Source organism: Canis aureus, chromosome 32, assembly GCF_053574225.1.
Source record: "Canis aureus isolate CA01 chromosome 32, VMU_Caureus_v.1.0, whole genome shotgun sequence".
Classification (NCBI taxonomy): Eukaryota; Metazoa; Chordata; class Mammalia; order Carnivora; family Canidae; genus Canis; species Canis aureus.
The window spans coordinates 27,455,651-27,476,099 of NC_135642.1; the positions used below are offsets into that span (position 1 = coordinate 27,455,651).

The 20,449-nt window shown below is 46.0% G+C and overlaps 1 protein-coding gene across 6 annotated transcripts in view; it reads left to right on the top strand.

Moving 5' to 3' along the window:
• The window catches only part of CGNL1 (cingulin like 1), a 186,321-nt gene that overhangs the window by 152,792 nt on the left and 13,080 nt on the right, over positions 1-20,449 (top strand). For 5 of the 6 annotated variants that reach the window (XM_077881241.1, XM_077881243.1, XM_077881240.1 and 2 more), the window contains 6 exons: positions 161-367; positions 1,236-1,340; positions 7,376-7,528; positions 8,477-8,647; positions 11,911-12,072; positions 15,460-15,549. In XM_077881241.1, the coding sequence (XP_077737367.1) occupies positions 161-367; positions 1,236-1,340; positions 7,376-7,528; positions 8,477-8,647; positions 11,911-12,072; positions 15,460-15,549 (888 nt within the window). The remainder of the gene's footprint in view (positions 1-160; positions 368-1,235; positions 1,341-7,375; positions 7,529-8,476; positions 8,648-11,910; positions 12,073-15,459; positions 15,550-20,449) is intronic. The other variant, XM_077881245.1, reaches the window with a different exon arrangement.

The window sequence follows — 20,449 nt, forward strand, 5'->3', positions numbered from 1 at the left end:
GTGGCGTGCTGGACTTGGCCTCCAGGCTATAGCATGTCGATCCCTGGCTTAGCACGGTGCCTGGCACATCACGAGTTTTTAATAAATATCAGCCATGCCTGAAGCTGGGACGGCCCCTTGACAGCAGTGCCCATGTTCACCCACTCCATGTTTTTAACAGAACGTCGAGGTCCTGGCCAGTCGGAGCAACACTTCAGAGCAGAGCCAGCTGGGGGCTGAAATGCACGTGAAGGCTCTGCAGGAGGAGAATGAGAAGCTGCGGGAAAGCATCGAAGAGCTGGAGCAGAGCGTCGCTCGGCTGCAGAGGCAGATTGCTGACATGAAGGACGATGAGGTCAAGGCAAAGGAAAGGCTCACAAAATGCGAGGTAAGGCTCACTGGGCCTCAAGCCTGGGTCTGGCAGCTGTGGATCCTTCTTTTTTCCTGTGTGCGTGATTTTGGGAGTGGAAGGGGGATTTGCTATCACAATTTAGTAGGAAAGGTGGAGGCTGGGCAGCCCGGGTCGCTCAGTGGTTTAGCACCGCCTTCTCCAGGATCCTGGAGACCTGGGATCGAGTCCTGAGTGGGGCTCCCTGCATGGACCCTGCTTCTCCCTCTGCCTGTGTCTCTGCCTCACCCCCCGTGTCTCTCATGAATAATTAAATAAAATCTTTAAAAAAAAAAAAAGGGTGGAGGCAGTGGTTAATATATCCTCTCTGCAAGCCATTGCTGTCATTCCTCTATGATGGTATAAATGGGAGATGGTGAAGTCAGGTGGGAAACATAGGCTTCCCTGCTCACCTAGACGTCAGGGACACTGAACCTTGTGACATAGGCAGAGGCTTCTACATGCCTGAAAAGGCCAATGTAATCTTACCAGCAGACCTGTTCTCACTCATGACTATTTTTCCTTTTTTTTAACACATAATTAATAATTTTTTAAAAAAGATTTTATTTATTTATTCATGAGAGACACACAGCTCTTTCCAAAGCTCCACAGGGGAGGCTGGATATGTGTTTTCCGTCACCCTGGGTGCTTCGCATGTTCACATCTGGCTAAATATGGAACCGGCAGACAGGCACAGATGTCTAAGAACATACTGCCATATGCCACCTGGGGTGGTCATGTGGTGACCAGAGCCACTGCTGGCTCTGTCCTTGGGTGTCTCCTGCCTTCCTTTCATGCTACTGAGTCAGCTTAGCTTTCTAGGCACAACACACGTCTGTGTGCACTCTGACCCTGTGTTTCATCATAGAGAGAAAACCGGCAATTAGAGGAGGCCCTTGTGAATGCAAGAAAGGAAGAAAGAGAAGCCACATCAGTCAGAAGGACCCTGGAGGGTGAGCTGGAAGACGTGCAGGTAAACGCAGAACTGTCGTCTTTATTTCTCGTAAAGGAAGGCTGAGGAGCAAGATTGGAGAGACATGTTCAGATTGCCACGCCTTCCAGGTAGTTTCTTCGTAGTAATAACCACACCAGACTTCAGACCCTCTATCTAGACCAGTGGTTGTCAACTGGGGGACATCTGGCAGTGTCTGATGACATTTTTTTTTTTAATTATTTATGATAGTCACACACACACAGAGAGAGAGAGAGGCAGAGACATAGGCAGAGGGAGAAGCAGGCTCCATGCACCGGGAGCCCAACGTGGGACTCGATCCCGGGTCTCCAGGATCGCGCCCTGGGCCAAAGGCAGGCGCCAAACCGCTGTGCCACCCAGGGATCCCCCTGGTGACATTTTGGGCTGTTACAACTGGGGACGAGCTCCTGGCATCCAGTGGACAGAAACCAGGCATGCTGCTAAACGTGCCACAAAGCATAGGACAGCCCCCACAGCAATGAATTATCTAGCCCTGAATGGCAGTGGTGCCGACTTTGAGAAATCCTGGTGTAGGATATTAAAGAGCTTGACAGCTTTCCAAAGATAAAATATGAATTGTGTGAGAAGGCTGGCAGGATCGGTCCCCGAGGCAGTGTGGAGTCCGCTCTCTGGCAGAAGCCAATTTCCTTTCTCCTCTGGGCAAATATCCTCTGCAGAGTGCTGTCCCAAAGGACGGCTATTAAAAGCAGGAGGAAGTTAGGGTTTTTTTGAAACTAGATAGCTATCTGCATTCGAAATCAGTAGATTCTTAGAAAATTAGGTTTTCCCATTTGAAGGTTCGAAAGATTGTAGGAAGTACATTCTTTTAAAAAAAAAAAAAAGTCTGCACCGAAGTGCAAAAGTCTAAAATGACTTTGCACAGCGACCTGGGTGTGATCCAGGTATGTCCTTCCTTCCATCTGCTCTCGGGCTTTACAGAACCAGCACCAGGCACTGGCAGGCAGTTTCTGAGGAGGCAAAAGCCAATGATTTTGAGGAGTTGTCGAAGAGGAGACTATGGACTCATTTCCATGAGGACCACTGGATGAGGAAGGCGCGTAGGAAAAGTGTTAGGAGCTGGCAAAGAGGTCCGGGTTCAGATTTGTAAATCTGCCGAACGCCTAATTGCAGCTTTCCTTGCAGCATACAGCTTCCCCCCCTCGGGGGCAGAGAGGAGCCTGCCCGTGCTCGGGGCGGCCACCCCCAGAGCAGTGGTCGGTGCCTTCCCTCCAGCTTTGGACAAAGACCTTGTTTTTTGCAAACTTAAGTAAAACTTTTCTCCTGACTTCGGTGTCTGCCTGTCTTCGCTTTGGACTTCTGTCTCTCTCTCTTTGTCCTCTTCCTCCCTCCCTCCCTTCCTTCCTCGTTTGGTTAGTTTGGTGTGGAGGGCAGGCCCACTGTGCTGTTAAGGACTCGTGCCCATGAAGCCCTGCTGCTCAAGTGCAGGGCAGGGTTTGGGTGCAAGAGCCTGCAGGTCACAGGAAAAGAGGACAAGCATTTGGACTCTACAGGGATGAAAGTCTGCATCTTCGTGTCCCGCCCGCACCGAGTGCTGGGCGCAGCTATTACAGGCCGTCCGTCCTCATCAACTTTAGGTCAAACCAGAAAGTTTCCCACGTAAGGAAGTAGTTTACCAGCTGTGAATCGGCAGCTCCAGGTTCCTTCTGCAGAGAGAGCAGGTGACGGCCCCAAGGCCTAAAGATCTCAATGTAATCCCCGCCCACCCGCCTCCAGATTGCTGTTCTGGCCTTGGAAGTGATCCCTGATGCGTTGCTGTTGTCCAGACCTGTCTCCCCAGTGGTGCTGGGATGGCGGGAACTCCCGGTGCGGCCGTGTGTGGCCCTGCTCTTCGGCAAACACGTTTTAAAAAGGCCCAACAATCTCAGCATGGTTGTCTCAACTAGCCGGTCTCAGAAGTAGCGCCACGAAAAGGGCACCATCGCTCTGAAATGCTGGGTTTTCTCTAAAGTTGGGAACCAGAAAGCTGGCTCCTTTAGTAACTTCCTGCATGCCTCTCTTCCCAAAGCTGGCAACTGAAGGGGAACTTAATTAACTTTTCAAGGACGAGGAAAGAGTAACTTGTTTTTGCTTTTTCCATGCAGCATTTTATATTTCAAATCTCTATGCCTTTAGCAATCTATGGCATCTTCATGCACGATAAATGTATTTTTTTAAAGATTTTATTTATTCATGAGAGACAGAGAGAAAGAGGGGGCAGAGACACAGGCAGAGGGAGAAGCAGGCTCCCTGTGGGGAGCCTGACATGGGACTCGATCCTGGGCCTCCAGGATCACATCCCGGGCTGAAGGCGGCACTAAACCGCTGAGCCACCCGGGCTGCCCAATGTATTTCTTTATGTAGTAGCTGAAGACCAGGTGAACTTCGGTGTGATTTATTAGGACTCAGTCAGAACGTGGCTGTGGGTTATAAAGATGCCATCGTTGGTTTGCTCGACCCCTGCCGCTCGGGTTAGGATTGTGCTACTGGGTGGATCGATGGGAACTGCATTCAGGCAGAGGCGGGTAGGATTCCCTGGAGAAATGGCTTCTGCAGATGGGCAAGTAAAGAAATCTTTTCTGGAGAAGCCACAGTCCTTTCCTTCAGGGAGGGATAATGTGTAAATTCTGTATGCCTTCACCTCCCACCCTATTGGACTTCTGTGTCTTGAAACAACGGAGGAGGAGAGCCTCAGTGCTTCCCCTGGCAGCCCCAGGGTTTTGTGGCAGGGTACTGCTTGGGACGTCCTCGGTCTTGTGACCCCGCAGAAGCTGTGCTCTGTAGGGAGAGCGTGTACTGGTTTATGAGCTGCTCTCACGGGCTGTAACTTGGGTATCTGGAAAACACTCCTGAGAAGTGCTTTCAAGGCTTCAGATTGTAAATGCTTCACTGCAGCTTTCCTTTCAGGATACAGCTTCTCCTCCTCAGGGGCAGAGAGGAGCCTGCCTGTGCTCAGATTCACTCAGGTCCACCGTAGCTCAGGGGCTGTCACCTCTAGCTTAGGGGCAGGCACCAGCCTCCATCCCATCAAGTGTCTCATTCCTGTAAGCCCATGGGCTCACCTGCCACTCGGTTATTGTAAATATGGCTCAACAGGGGCCTTACTCAGTCACACAGTAAAAAGCTCTGTGTACTGCCAGACAGTGGTCTTGAAGTTCAAGGGTACTCCCCATACATCCACTAACTTAGTGTTTTGCATTCTCCTGACTGATCATTTTTCCCCCAATTTTTGTCCCAGTATTGTGGTCAATGGGCTTATATTGCTGGTCTTGGAAATACTTGAAAAGCGACAGCTTTTCACTCTGGACTCTCAGCTGCAAATGGGAAAGTTTGCTTTTTCGTGTGATTTTGGAACATGTTTTCTCAGCAGTGATGTATTGGAATACATGTCTGGAAGAACTGGGGAGAAAGAAACATTGTTCTAAACAGCATCTCTACACTTTATATTAGAGTTACCTGGGTAACTTTTAAATGTAAATTTGTGGGCTCCAATCTAAGGAAGATGGTGACTCCATCACAAAGGGCTAGAATCTGTGCTTTCAGTAAGGAATACTCCATCCTTACTTGGTGATACTGATATGAGAAGTCTTTAGACCACTTTTGGGGAGAGGTATTAATTTCCAGCCATTGAGTTTTTATCATATGCCTAATAGTGAATCTGGGCTATGAGACATACCCAAATGGAAAATCTGTTCCTTGCCTTGAGTTCTTACTACCCTGCAATACAGGCAAGGTATAAGAAATATATTTTAAATAATCTAGCAACACCGTTCTTCCAGGCAAATGTGTGAGTGTTGGGGTGGGGTGTATGAGGTTTTGGTAGGGCCCCAGGCCCAGAGTGGGGGAGTCTGGTGATCTCCAGTGGCACAGGAGATCAGGGCCAGGCAGGGAGCCCTGCCTGAGCCAAGGGTGAAGCAGAAACCTCCATATGGAGGTTGAATGGAGCCAAGGCTAGCTTGTCTGTTGGCCTGGAGCCTCTGGGATTGGGATCCAGGAGGAAGAAGAGAGAGGCTGAGAGGTCTGTAGGGGTACAGGTTCAGTTGGATCCTGTAGAAAGCCATTCATGTACCTCTGTATTTGTTGTTTTTGGGGCATTTACATTTTGAGATATGTTATTTTTTAAAAATATTTTATTTATTTAATTGAGAGAAAGAGCACCGAGGGGGAGAGAGAAAAGCAGACTCCTTGCTGAGCAGAGAGCCTGACACAGGGCTCGATCCTAGGACCCTGAGATCATGACCTGAGCCAAAGGTGGACACACTCAACTGACTGAGCCACCCAGGTGTCCCTTGAGATACATAACAGACAGTTTTCTCTCACACAGGGAGCCATACCTTGCTTGCCTTCCCCTGTGCGCTCCCCTCTTCCCCCAGCACCACTAAATCAACACAAACATGAATCCCAGGAGGTGATCCTGTTTCTGGTATGTGCCCAGCTGGACTGTGGTGGGACACACTCCTCTGCTAATTGCCGCCACACTGCCACACTAAACTTCTGGTTACCTTCCTTTTACCACCTTCTTTTCTCTCAACAGCTTTTGTTGACCTTGGTTTTCCACAGCAATTAACTTGCGCAGCCCAGCTGTGTTGGCTGGTTCTCAGGGTGCAGTTAGTCTGGCAGAGTGGAGGGGCCAGAAGGCCTCAATGGGTGGCTTTCTGGCCCCAGGTCGCAGGGTTGGCCAGCAGTGTGGTTGGCTATGCTTTGCAAACCAGGAGTGCCCAAAGTGATTTGGGAGTGTTTTCAAGATGCCTGAGTTGGTGCCTGTGACAGCAGCTTGTAAACTGTTGAGTGCTGTACAAATTTAAACCGTTGTTCCTATACGGTATCTGTGGGGACACCAGACACAGGTCCTAAGCAGAACCTGTAGCAACTCACATGTCGTCCTCAGTACCATACCATTACCTAGATGATCCAGCCCACGTCTGAGTCGTGCCACCCCTTCTGAGCTGTGCCCCTTCTTTATGTGTCTTCATGCCAGTGGCCTCAGCACTCAGCCATTTAAAGATGCCACCATAGGGATCCCTGGGTGGCGCAGTGGTTTGGCGCCTGCCTTTGGCCCAGGGCGCGATCCTGGAGATCCAGGATCGAATCCCACGTCGGGCTCCCGGTGCATGGAGCCTGCTTCTCCCTCTGCCTATGTCTCTGCCACTCTCTCTCTCTCTCTCTCTCTCTGTGTGTGTGTGACTATCATAAATAAATAAAAATTAAAAAAAAAAAGATGCCACCATTATGTTTCTAAAATACTTTAGGAGTTTGTTTTAGACTTGCATATTTTTACATAAAGAACGCCAGGCTGTGTGACTGGGGGTGGGGAGAGCTTCAGGGGATCCCAGGGAAAATAGCACACTCAAGATAGTTTCATTTTATGGTAGGTACTAGGTTTTGGTGCTGAATCACTAAATAACACCCTTTTTTACTCCTCTAACTAGTGTCTTTTCCATTTAACACCTTCTGCTCCTCAAGTTTATCCACCTGTGGATTGCCAAATTCCTTACTCTTCTATGTAGGAGTCCAACCCGTGATTCTGTTGACTGCAACTCCCTCTACCCAAGTGGACTCTTGACCTGTGGGTCAATGTTCTGTTTCCTCATACATTCATTTTTAGCTATTTTAACCATAAGAAGCATCTGCAGAGCAGAGCAAATTGTATGATTGCCACATTGGTTTGGGTTTGTCTGATTGTATATCTTTACCTCAGTTTTCAAGCATGAACTTGAAAATTTCATGTTTTTAGACACTGTTCTTAATCACTGCCCTGAGCAGCGTTGGGCCATTTTTGGTATTTTTGTAATAAATCCCTCTCTGCCTGTCCCTTCATTCTCATGGTTTTTGGCTAAGACAACCTCGCATTTATGTCCTTGAATTTCAGAACCAGCAGTGTCCTTGTGTCTTGTGATGGCTTTGTGGGGCCCTTTTCCTTATCACTGATGTAGCAGGTCTGACTGCTTTATGGTTTGGCTGCAGAATTCCCTCTGCTGCCGGTCCTGTGGCTGACCTGGTGGTAGGTGACAGCACTGTCCCTTCCCTGCTTTCTGCAGAGAAATCTGAGTCGGGCCACCCAGGAGCAGAAGCAGTTGTCTGAGAAGCTTAAAGATGAGACTGAGCAGAAAGAGCAGTTAAGGAGGCTGAAGAACGAGATGGAGAACGAGCGATGGCATCTGGACAAGACCATTGAAAAATTGCAGAAAGAGGTAAGGGGCGGGGGAGGAGGAGGTGTGGGTGGAACACCAGAGCTGGGCCCTGGCGCCCTCTGAGGGCCCCATGAGAGCTAAGGAAACATGCATTTCTGTCTAAGCACGCATGTGTCAAACTCCCAGGTCCCCTGAAGCAGCTCTTTGGAATTGTTGAGAATCCTGGTCAAAGGGAAATTGGTCTAGAAAATATAATACCATCTGGATTCTGGGCCCAGCTCCTCTCAACAATTACCCAAAGAAGCCTGGCATGTAAGGGCTGACTTAACAAATGTTACCTGAATCAGAACCTCTGCCTCAATGCATAATATCTGCATTTGCACCCATACTTCTTGTCCAGGAATGTGAAAGGTAATTTCAAAACCCAGTCATTGTTACTTCTCTTCTCCACTTGTCTCTGCCCTAAAATACCCAGAAAAAGCACAAAGCTGATAAAAAAAAAAAAAAAAAAAAAAAAAAAAAAGCTGATGGGCTCCCCACATTTTAGGAGCCAGCAGGAGACCCTGCCGTTTTATGATACCTGCTATGTACCAGCCACTTTACTAGATATTTTGTAACCAGAATTCTATCTCTATGTGTTAATTTTGACAACAACCCAGTAAGATAGATGTTATGATTCCAGTATTTCCAATGAAGACACCACAGAGGCCCAATGAGGTTTAAAGTACATGACCCAGTTATGTAGCTGGTAAGTGGGAAAGCAAGGGCACAACCCAGGTCTATGTGTCTAGCTGCAAAGGGTGTGCTTGTTCACTCTTCCATTCTGCTTCCAAGTTAGAGATGACTATGCCTGGACAGCCCATGACCAGGTGCTTTTGCAAAGTCTTTGGGGAGACTGTAGAAGAAAGAAGAGGAGATGTGTTCTGTGTTGAGAGGGTCCCAAACCTAGCTCTCAGGCCCCAGCTGGAGCATCACAGGGTGGGCTTTCCCCCATGTCACTCCTTCCAGATGGCTGACATTGTTGAGGTGTCCCGTGTATCAACACTGGAGCTCCAGAACCAGCTGGATGAGTACAAGGAGAAAAATCGCAGGGAACTTGCAGAAATGCAAAGGCAGTTGAAGGAGAAAACGCTAGAGGCTGAAAAGTCACGTCTGACTGCCATGAAACTGCAGGATGAGGTAATGCCTGGCGGGGTCAGCTCCTGGTTTACCCCCTGTTCCAGTATCCTGTGAGACTGCTTTGAAACTCTTCTAGGAAAGATTCTGGGTAGATCTGAAGACAGCATTTGGGCTTGATTCTTAGTGTTAACCCTTAGGCTGGTTATATGGGGCAAATGGCATTCATTCTAAGACAAAGTCCCAGGGCCTCTAAGGTGAAATTGACACAACTTTAAAGTGACCATTTTCTTGATTAATCCAAGAGTTTTTGCCTAAAATGTTTAGCTGCTATTTATGGAGCACCACTGGTGTACCCAACTGTGTCCCAATGATTCATGTGTATTAATGTTTTAATTCAGCCCTAGAACAAGGATTATAGTAAGCAATTGCTTTTTGCTATTCATTTAGAAAATAGAGACTTTTATTAGAGTGAGTGTGGTGGATGAGAGCTTCAGAACAACAGTAATGGAGACAAAAAGAAACAAGGAATTTATGAGTACTGAAATTATTAAAACATATTTTTAGTTTTATATTTAGGAATAGTAGAGCAAAGTAACTCAAATGTTAGCTCCCTTCAGTCTTGACTTGCAAAGAGCTGAGAAAAATAAAGGGAATGTTTTTGATTATTTTAATGAGAAACTCAAGGCTCTGAAACACAAGTACAGTGTATGCAGATTTCTTGCTATGCCTCTTGCCAGCTGCGTGACCTTGAGCAGCTTACCCCAAGTTTCTGAGCATCTGTTTTTCCCTCTTTAAAAATATACCAAATAATGATTATTTAATAATGAAATGAGATAACACGTGAGAAGAGAGCAGAGGGTCTGTATATCCTGGACACCAATGGTAAGGCTTTTTTTTTTTTTTTTTTTTTTTGGTAAGGCTTTTTAAAAAAAGTCCAAGGCTTGCTTTTTTTCATATCTAGTGCCAAGAGCGCCAGGATTCCACAGGAAAACAAGTTTTTCTTTAAAAAACAAACTTTTAGTATCTTTGATGATCAAAGAAATGTCGCCCGTGAGTCAGTGCTGGAACTGTGTGAAAGAACAATGGGTATTTATTACAGACTTCTGGAACACTCCTGAAAGTACCTTGATAACAGGTCCCCTCTGCCTGCAGGGCCATATGATGTGGGACTCCATGTATAACTGCAATTAGCATAATGACATCACAGTTCTCTTTGGCATTAAATATAAGGCCATTTGCATTTCTATGGCCAGTAGGAAGAGAGATTCTGATACTTGCCAGAACACCAACAAACACATGGTGTCTTTTGATTTCAGAAAAGTCACAGTATCATAATGACCCCTGCAAAGCGCTTCCTGTTGCTTTTTTGTGTAATGGTTATGATTCTGCTAGAATCTTCGGATTGGAAGGCACTTTAGAGAGCCTCTAGTTAGATGAGGAAACAGATCCAGAGAGATTAGTGAAAGCCAGGAGACAACCAGTATGGTTTATAAGAGAGCAGTTGTTCAAAAAAAGATCCGTTACGATGAGAACCAAGGTGGCCCTTCCTAGACTTTTCTCAGTGGCACAGCCCGGTGAGACACAGTTTCCATCTGTATGGCAGAAACGGACGCCTCATCATTCTGGAAGGAAACTGCAGGCGATACTGCCCTACATCAGGCTGTGGAAGCCAGTACAATTGTTGAAAACAAAAGGGAATTGACAAGCCAGGGTCATTCTGGATCCTTGGAAAATTCAAGTTTACTTCCTCCGTTCACTGCCCCCAGCCTGTGTTTTGGTCAATCCGGAGTTAAAGCTACCCATTAACACAGAAGTGCCAGGAGTCTATCCTCAGGGCAAAGCTCTGCCTTCTTTGCTTTAAGAGAAATAGATATTTTACAAATTTTGCCTTTGGTGTGGAGCTAGAGAAGTTCTGCTGAAGGTAATCTTTAGGGAATGAAGACTCCACTGGCTCATTATCTGGATCCCACTTAGCGAAAGGCAGTTCTGACTACTTAAAGGGAGCATGAGGGGGTTCAGAAGCTATCACAGCTATGTGATTCCAGACACTGTCCGCATTCTCTGAGGCATGGCCTTATCGAGTACTCTTTTTTGACAGAACCCTTACGAGATCTTAAGAGGGACTCTGTTACCACCAGACGAGACGAGGGTCTTTCTCTGGAAAGGTCTTTTTCTAGGTTATTCTGTTCTCCTAGAAAGTCAGGGGTTCCTGTCAGCCTCCATGAGAGGAACCCATTGCCTAGTCTTCCTGCTGGGCTTTCTGAAACTAGCTTACCCTGTTGGGCCCCCCTAAAGACTATCTTTGGGGCTTCCCCAGCAGATCTGTGAAAATCACCCCCAAAGGATGCTGTTCTCTTAATGGAATTTGCCACTCACTGTCATATACTCTCCCAAGGAATGAAACCGCTGATGTAGTTTGTTATTCCTAAGACTGCTTTCACCCAATACCTGTAAGAGGGAAGGAAGTTGGAAACAAAGCAGATAGCCTTGGTCTTCACTGAATCAATCCACACAGGTGTTGGAGGAACACCGACAGTGTGCTGAGGTGGCCGGTCCCCTAGGGAGATTCCAGAGAAGTAGAACAGGGGAGATTCCAAGAGCAGCAGAAAATCCTGGACAACCCCTGGAGTATCAATCCCTTTGTTGCACCTTCTTCAAAGCTGTTAGTTCAGTGCCACCTTGTGGATGAAAGAAAACACTGTAAATTATGACTGAAAAGGATTTTCTTCTAGAAGGCAGACGTTTTCACCTAATAAGCACGTTTATATTATTATTAGATTTTGTGCCTGCAGGGTTCTGGGGGGGGGGGTCATTAATTTAGTTTTTATTTTGCTCTCATTTTGACCCTCCGTTGAGGTGATGCTGGTACAGGTGGGTAAGAAATTGTGCTGTGGAAGCATGTACCAAGTTTGGTGGCTTTCAGGTGTTTTTGGCCATGACCTATAAGTAAGAACTATGTCTCGCATTGCAACCCAGTAATAGGTACATCCATACAAATGTATGAGTGTCTAGTACAAAGGTTTCACAAAACCATATCTGCTGATACTCTTCTCTGATATTTTCAATTGTGTTTAATTTCAAAATGCTGGCCAACATCTGCTTAATTGAATTTATAACCCAGTGGGTTGCCAGTGGTAGCCAGAAAGCTGGTGCTTTTTACAGGAGAGGAAACTGAGGCCCAGAGGGAGGTGGAACTTGCTCAGGGTCTTCTGGTCTGCAGTATGTGGGCATTCCCCCGTCACCTTTGGGGTCAGCCTCTGCACTGTCTCTTCAGATGCTCTGCTCCTGGTGTAGCCTGGCTAACCACCCTCTGCTCCTCCTAGATGCGTCTGATGGAGGAGGAGTTACGGGACTACCAGAGAGCTCAGGATGAGGCGCTCACAAAAAGGCAGCTTCTGGAGCAGACACTCAAGGACCTGGAATACGAGCTGGAGGCCAAAAGTCACCTCAAAGATGACCGAAGCAGACTCGTCAAGCAGATGGAGGTCTGTAGATCGTGCGAGCGTGAGCTGGGGCCTACACAGGGCAAGCATAGGACACAAGAGAAGTGAGCTCTCTGTGCACCCCTAAGCCTTTGGGATGTCTTCAGTGTTTATTCTCTGAAACAGCCAGACATTAGTAAAGTCATTTCTTGGTTTGAGGAAGAAGCTGGTGGTTTGTAGACTCATGGGACTCAGAGCCAAAAGAGATGATGAAAACAGTTTAGCACAGTGCCCTCATTGTCTTGAAGAGAAAGCAACACAGAGCCCCAAAGAGGCCAGGTGATTTTACATAAGGGCACACAGTGCATTTTCTGTTGGATGCTTCGGGAGGTGCTTCCAACTACAAAGGAGACAAGATGGCTGTAAATCTAGAGAGAGGCTGAACTGTGCCTTGGACCCAAACCACCTAACTCCTAGGGACATAGCTTTCATTTATCATAACACATGCTGCATTTCTGTCTCCTGATTCTGGCCCATTTTTTACTTTAAAAATATTTATTTTTTTATTAGATTTTGTTTATTTACTTAGAGCGTGCGCACACATGCACGAGCAGAAGGAAGGGCAGAGAGAAGGAGAAGCAGACTCCCTGCTGAGCAGGGAGCCTGATGTGGGGCTCAGTCCCAGAACCCTGGGATCATGACCTCAGCCAAAGGCAGATGCTTAACCCACTGAGCCACCCAGACACCCCTGGCCTATTTTTTTTTTTTTTTCTGATAGTTGATCCAGCTTTGCTAAAGCTAGCAGCAAACTAGTTGCTAGTTCATTTTTGGATACTACATAAATATATAGTCCAAGACAGTATGTCAGAATGTGCTCACTGGGGTCACCAGCTGGGGGTGACCTCTTTACAGGATGTATACACAACATGGTTGAAAAATGTGAATCAAGTAATAGAATCTAAACATGAACAAGCTGTTGAGCAGGATAGGAGTAACCTTAACATCAGCTTGCCTGAGCGTGTAAAAAAGAATAATCTTAAAAAAAAAAAATGAGAATAATCCTCAAGAACAAAACCAGCCCCAAACCAGAACACTGTGCCCCTCAAACACACACACAGCCCATATTCCAATGAAACTTAGAGAAGGAGAGAATCAGCCCCAGACCAATGGGAGAAGTTAAAATTGTCAAAGTTTTGATTAAAAACTGTGCTCAGGGATAGGGAGAGGTAATTTTTAAATTTAAAATCAATGGAATTTCTGATTCAATTTTGCAAATAAATAGAAATAACTTTTAAAACCTCCAGGGGACTTACTAGCAGTTTCCATCTAGAGGGTGATGTTGCAACTATTAAAGATTTTATTAGATGGGCCTTTTTAGATGCTAGAATAACCTGGTTACGGTTTTATTGTTCTTTTGTAGGATTGCTGTATATTTTGCTATTGTCCTTGTTCTGATCTCATTAGAGGGGGTCATTTTAAGGCAAGCTAAGGTCAACTCAGTTAACTAGGAAGTGATTTTTCAAGGACCCAAACAATCTGGTTCAAAGCGAGCTAAAGTCGTGTCAGGCAGTGGTGTGAGAACCTTTGGTGTAATGACCCCTGACCTGGCCCCCGGAATGCTCCTGGTTGGTTTTGAATACTGCAGATTTTAGGCAGGAAGAGAGGTGAAATCACCTCCACACCCTGTGAGGAGGTGATTTTAGCTAAACATTGGGTTGTCATCCCCTTCTAGAATCTTTCTCACCGAAAAGAACATTTCCTTTTGCCAACTCAAGGGTTAGAAGCAGTGACATAGCTGAGTTTCTTTTGCCCATGTGTACTATTTTAGATATTTCTCCATTAATGACAAAATGAATAGCTCTCAAGGCCCTACCACTGAGCAGCTTGCTGGAGGAATGTGTCCTGCCCTCAGAGGCAGCTGGCAGGACTATCTTGCTGTGACTAATATCTTGTCCGTTCCTTCACTAGCACTTAACAAATTAATTCTCAGGACTCAAGAGCTCTCTCAACAATGGGCATTTTCTGTAAACTCAGAAACTCAGTGTCTGTTTTATGTAAACGCAGCACCCTCTGTGATTTCTGACCAGAGAAGAACTGGCCCTGGAGGAGTCAGGGACCACTGAACAAACAGGAGGTTCGGTGCAGAACCCAGTGCTCTGTTCTTCGTTGGCCTTTGGACTTCTCAGCTCATGGGAGAGAGCTTTCTGGGCTCCTTGGAGATTTCGTTCACCAGCATTCACAGGGAAGGCATTCACAGACATGTACTCATTCACAGGAGTTCTGAAAGTCTGAATTTTGGCCTTTGCAGAGGCATCCATAGCTTGTCAGCCCACTTTGACAATTGCAGAGACGGTGTTTATGTACAGATGCTGCAGAATCGTGTTTAAAAACTCATGATGCTGATTGCTTTTTAGTAAGTGTGGTGCTGAGTTAATCCAGACATATGACAAATTGGCTAGTGACAGGAGAAACATGTGTGCAAGCCTCAAAAGCCCCCGTTTCTAGGTGGGGTGGTTTGTGTTAGAAGCCTCTTTTTTCATACATGCAGCTACTTTGAAATGCCTTTCTCTCAGCACTCAGTGGTGTTAAATGAGCCAGCAAGGAAGACAGAAATGACAATTCTTCAGTATGGATTGGTTTAGCAGAAAGGGTCACTGCTGTCTCCATGTTACTCTGGTGCAGATTTGGGACTGCACAGTGCAAAGTGTATGAGGTGGCCTAGAAGAGCAGGCAAGTGGGGCACCTGGGTGGCTCAGTTGGTTAAGCGGCTGCCTTTGGCTCAGATCATGATCCCAGGGTTCTGGGATTGAGCCCCACATTGGGCTCCCTGCTCCATGGGGGAGTCTGCTACTCCCTTACCCCCATACCCTGCTCATATTCTCTCTCTCTCTCTCTCAAATGAATAAATATTTTTAAAAAAGAAAATGAAAAACAGACAGGTGCAGTAGTACATCATGACCTTTATTCCTGCAAGGCTCTTGGAAACTCTGAGCAGAAGGGAGGGAAAACATTGTAGAGCTTGGAATTTTTAGAGAAGTGTGTCTTGGATGATGTGTGAGCTCCCGCATTGCCTTTTAACAGATAACTTAGAGACCTTAGGCTTAGGTAGATCTTTGTGAATTTATTGATTCATAAGGGGGGAAAAAAGATGTGAAGGAAACAGGCTAAAATTTCCTTAGGGCTTATGTTAGGGTTTGGGGTAATATTTTTTTCTCCTTTCATGTATCTCTGAAATGCACAATTACATCTTACATTATGAGCGCATTATGAGAGCAATACAGCATGGCAGTATGACAAGTAGATCATCCTTGTCTCTCATAATATTCAAATTCTCATGATACTCAGCTTTGATCTGCCTTTGAGGTTTGCTTTTCCCAGGGCCGTCCTTGCATTCAGCTTGGGTCAGTGCAAGTCCAATAGGGCTGTGTTTGTGTCTTCCTCTTTTATTAGGACAAGGTGTCTCAGCTGGAGATGGAACTGGAAGAAGAAAGAAATAACTCGGATTTGCTCTCGGAGAGGATCACTCGGAGCAGGGAACAGGTACTGTCTGTAATTGAATGATGAATGGATTGTCCTTCATGGATAAGGAGACGTGGGAGGTGAAACCCAAGGATTCAGCTAGAGGAGCAAAAAAAAGTTCTTGCCTTACAGACATAATGGAAGATTGAGTAGTGTCTGCCATAGTAAGCCATAAAGAGAGAGGTATAATATATAACATAAAGCACACAATGTGGAAGCTTCCAGAGTGGTTGTGGATAACAATCTATTAGCCATGATAGGTGAAGTGCTTTTAGAGCGGAGGCTCTAAGAAGCATTAGTCCAATAAATAGTTGTGTGAAATTTGGTAGCTGGTGCCATGGAAAATGAATGATATGATGCAGACGTTTCCTTTAAGAACTTTACAAGCTAAATAGCAATACAGACACTTATGAAGCCTTCACAATGCAATAGCAGCCCTTGCAAGTGAATGCTTTTTGCAACTTTCAAAGGTAAGGAATTCCACTTCTCTTCGATCTGTACAGCAACATTGGGAAGCAGCCAGCAACGTTTCTGGCTGTCCTCACACTGTAGATAATAGAACTAATTTCCTAAAGGACACTCCATGTAATCCCAAAGTTTCTGAATTTTGTTTGCATTTTTTAATAAGAAAAAAAAAAAAGTTTAGAGTGGCTAGGTTATATCCAGGGGATAGGGAGTCCTATCGCTAGAAAGCAGTGGTTCCTTTAACTGGTTGTCATGCCCAAACCATTTGACAGATCAAATGTGGAAACACTATGGGACAGGATGCAGAAGATGCAGTGGCAGTTTTGAGGAGAACCTATATTCATTCACTAATCTGAGTCTCTTTCATTTACATGATACCTATGGATACCTGTAGAAACTTCTGAAGGGATGTACTTTCAATGACAACATAGTCGTATGCTGCCCTTCTGAAAATGGTACTGGAGAAACCATACATAGACATCTAGAAAGCCCCTCACCTTTTGATTTACTTTGGCCACTTTCTTAATTAAACAATGCAAATAAAACCTAAAAGCCTTGGATGATGCTGAATACAAAACTGAGGAAATTATCTGTTTGAAAGATTAAAATTAAAAATCTGAAATACAAGTTAATTTGGGCAAAATTTTCTTTATCCAAAGAAGCTCTTTCCTCTGGTCACTCTTCTACTTGGGCACCTGCCCCACCTTTCTGCCATCTGCATGTTCCAAAGCTGTGCCAGTGTCCTCCCACTCCAAGGTGGGAGCCGAGCCAGCTGGAGCTGCAGAAGCTGTAGGGAAAGACTTTCATGAAAGCCTCATGCCCAGGAAATGGTGCCTGACTTACAGTGTTGGATTGTCCAACGTTGACGCTTGAGCACTTGTACGTTCTTACTAAAATCTGCATTTTGTTAGGCTCTTTCCCTGGTATAAGAGCTGCTTGGTGATGCGTTCCTGCCAGCTTGGCTGAGCCGCCACAGTGCTGTGGGGCATTTTAGAATCAGCTAAGCATCACAATAGTAGAAGTGGCCACAGATTTGTTGTGCTAAAGCCTCTCATGCCTTACGCAGGAAGGAATGGTGGAAAGTCTGTCATCCTGTCAGTAACTGGGCAGGGAAAGCAGACTCCCAGGCCCCATGTTTTACACCAAAACCAAAACAGACGCACCGAAACAGAAAGTGATGGCCCAACATGAAGAAAACTGATCACTCAGACCAATTTCTTTGGGGCCCTTCTTTCTCCTCTCACCTGAGTGCTTGAGGTATAGAGAGCTGTTCTCCATGGTGTGGCCAAGGTTGAAGAGGCTTTGAGCCAAGAACTTTGAAGTAAGCCTAGGGAGGAGGTCAAGGGAACGAAGGCGGTCTGCTGGGAAGAGCACCGGCTTGCGAGTCCCAGGCCTGCCTCCTGCTCCAGGAGTTCCAGGAAAGTCCCAGCCTCTCTGAGCACAGTGTCTAAAGTGTGTGAAAGTGAGGCTTTTCTCCTAATTCCAGCACTGAGCTGCTCTGACAAGGCTGTGTCTAATCAAGCGTCTTGAGTCCCTCTAATTCCCCATCCTTCCTGATGTCTGAGCTGCGTGCCTGATGGGAGGGTTCCACAGCCTCTAGCCTGTGAGCCCTGTCCGTTCTGTTTTCCCCTTCTGTTTCTTTTCTTCTCCCTGCCTTCCCTGAGGTTGAAGGGCATAGGGAGGTAAAGCCTGGTGTCTGTCATAGTGGAGGAGAGGAGCTTCCTGTTCACCTGATGTAGGAATTGCCAAAACAAGCAAAACAAAACTCCCAAGGTAAGGCCTCTCTTCTGGCCTTTGCTGCATCTGGGTTTGTGAGGAAGGGTGGCGTAGAGAACTAACTGACCAAACTTGTCTCACAGGACAGCATTTGATTCTTACTCAATGCTGATGTCAATCTGAGACTTATTTTTTTGCCTCTTAAAGTAAAAGTTCCAAGGAAGGGCCCTGAGTATAGCCAGGTGAGCCCTAATTTTAATCCACTTAGGTTAACTTATAGGGAGGGCCATGTGCCTACTGCCTTTCTGCCAGACTCAGAGAAAGGGGAAACTTCCAAAGCTTAGACCCCTTCTCTTCTGCCCCCCCCTCCCCCAGCACTCACTGGTGATACCTCCATCTCCTAAAGAACAGGAAATGGTGGCTGTCTGGTATCTCCAGCTGATTTCTACCATCAGCCTTGGATGCTCAGCAAACTGCTTCCAGGCACTGAAAAGAAAGGCGTGGGGAGTTATGCTTTTTGGACCTTGCTCTCTTTAAATTGAAAACAAAGAGGTCACAGCTCTTACTTAAACTCTGCATCCTTATAAGCTCCCCTTCTGAATTTTGCTTTTGCCAAACATCTCTTGTTTTTTTTCCCCTAGTCTTAGTGGCAGGGCTTAGATGGAAAAGCTAGGAAAAAAAGGTTTTCCTGGGTGCCTGAAAGCAGCTGCTTTCCGCTCTGTCATAAGCGCATGGTCCTAGGATCCAGCCCCACATTGTCCTTGGGCTCTCTGCTCAGTGGGGAGCCTGCTTATCCCTCCCCCTCTGCCTGCCACTCCCCCTGCGGGTGTTCTCTCTCATGTTCTCTTTCTCTCTCAAATAAACACACAAAATCTTAAAAAAAAAAAAAAAAAAAAGGCTCTTGGGCGGGGGGAGGTTTCCAGCAATATTAGCAAATAGCCAACCCGTTTCACAGAATCTTTGATCTGGCAAGGACTTCCAAGTGCCTCTCTTCAGACTTTTTGTGCAGTGCACAAGATATCTGAGGCCCAGCCCACCCCCCCAATCTGGCCAACACACATAAGTGGTCAGTTGCAGAGCTGGCCTTACATCTCCTGACCCCCCAGAGAGTGTTCTCTCTACCGGTGCTCCTAAGTGTGGTGGATTTCTACTGTGTGGATGAACAGCATTGTGGTAAGGCTGCAGAAATAAAAAATGGTCCCTGTCCTTGAGTGCTGTTTGAAGAGATGGAGGATGTCCCTCAAAATGGATAACTAAGAAAAAACAACAGATACTAAATGCCAAGTGTAGGATTCAGGCAGCTCACGAGGGAAAGAGTGATGGTGGGGGTTCTTAGAGGAAGGTGGACCTGGAGCTAGTTTTTAAAGAAAGGGTAAGGTTTAGATGAACCAAGGAGTGGGAGGGGAATCCTAGATAGAATGGATGAAGTGAATAAGGATTGGGAAGTAGGATATTTAGAGGAGCAATGAATGGACTACTGTGACTTGATCAGGTTTCTGGTTTCCTTAAGGGAATAATAGATAAGTTTGGAGAGGCAGGTTGAGGGTATTGAATGGACCCTATCCTGAAGGCAGTGGGGAGCCATTGAAGGTTGTGGAGCAGGCAGTGAAGCATACACAGTATTCTAGCAGATTAATATGATGGGATTGGGGGTAAGGACAGCAGAAAGGGAGACGAGGAGGAAGGTCAACTGGGCTGTTCCCAGGGACAGAGAATAGGAAAGGCAGTTATGAGATCAAACATTCTATCCTTTGTATGTTTTTTTTTTCCCCCTTCTTGTACATACATTTGACTTTCAGTAAATGCTGGGCACGGTATTTGTGAGTTCCTAGTTGTTCTTTTCCAACATGCTCAGGATGTAATTTTTCAGACTGATGGGTTCAGGAAATCCTAATAGAATTTTTTTTTCAAATATTTTTGGATGTTTGAATTTTGTTTCCAAATCTGGCTAACATGAAGAAGGGATGAATTTACACCTGATAGAATGATGTCTTACTTTGTAACACAGAGGTGAGGAGTATTTGTTTTCTCATGCCAAATGTGGTTTCACCTGATGCAGGATGGTTCCTGCCCTGTAAGCTGAAGGAAACTTGATTTAAATAGTGGGTATTTTATGGGCCTTGGTCTGTTTAAGTCCAGAAAAATCGCTTTTGCTCTCCTTCCTCCAAAACCACGTATCCATTTACAATTGCTACCTTTACTGAGGATTCCCTACATGCCGTGCCCCCTGCTGTGCACGCTTCCTGGCATTGTTTTCAGGCCTTGTGAGCAAGTGACCACCTAGGATCCCAAAGATCGGAAGGGGAGCCAGGATTTGACTCCAGAGCCTCCTGCCTCCCATCTGTTCCCATCATTCCAGCATCAGACTTAAGACTAGTAAAGCACCCCTTCAAATACATTTGGGGCCTCCATTCCCAAGTTAAAAATAAGGCCTTGGTATCTCTTAAAATGGATAATTTATGGTCTCTTGGCTGTCCAGTGAGTCCAGGATTTATATAGTGGAAGAGAGGCCCAGCTTTGGTGTGTTGTAAATGTGTCATCCAGGCTGATGCTCTACCTTACTGGGCACTGCGTGTGGTTGCTGATGGTTGAGTATAGTTAACAGTAGGGCTGGACCTAAATGGAGAGACGTTTTCTTGGCCATGGAGGCCTAGATTACCCAGCCCAGTGGAAAGACTATTCATCTCATGTAGGCAGCTGGCACACAAGAGGAAAAATACCAACTCCAGAGCTTTGGGTG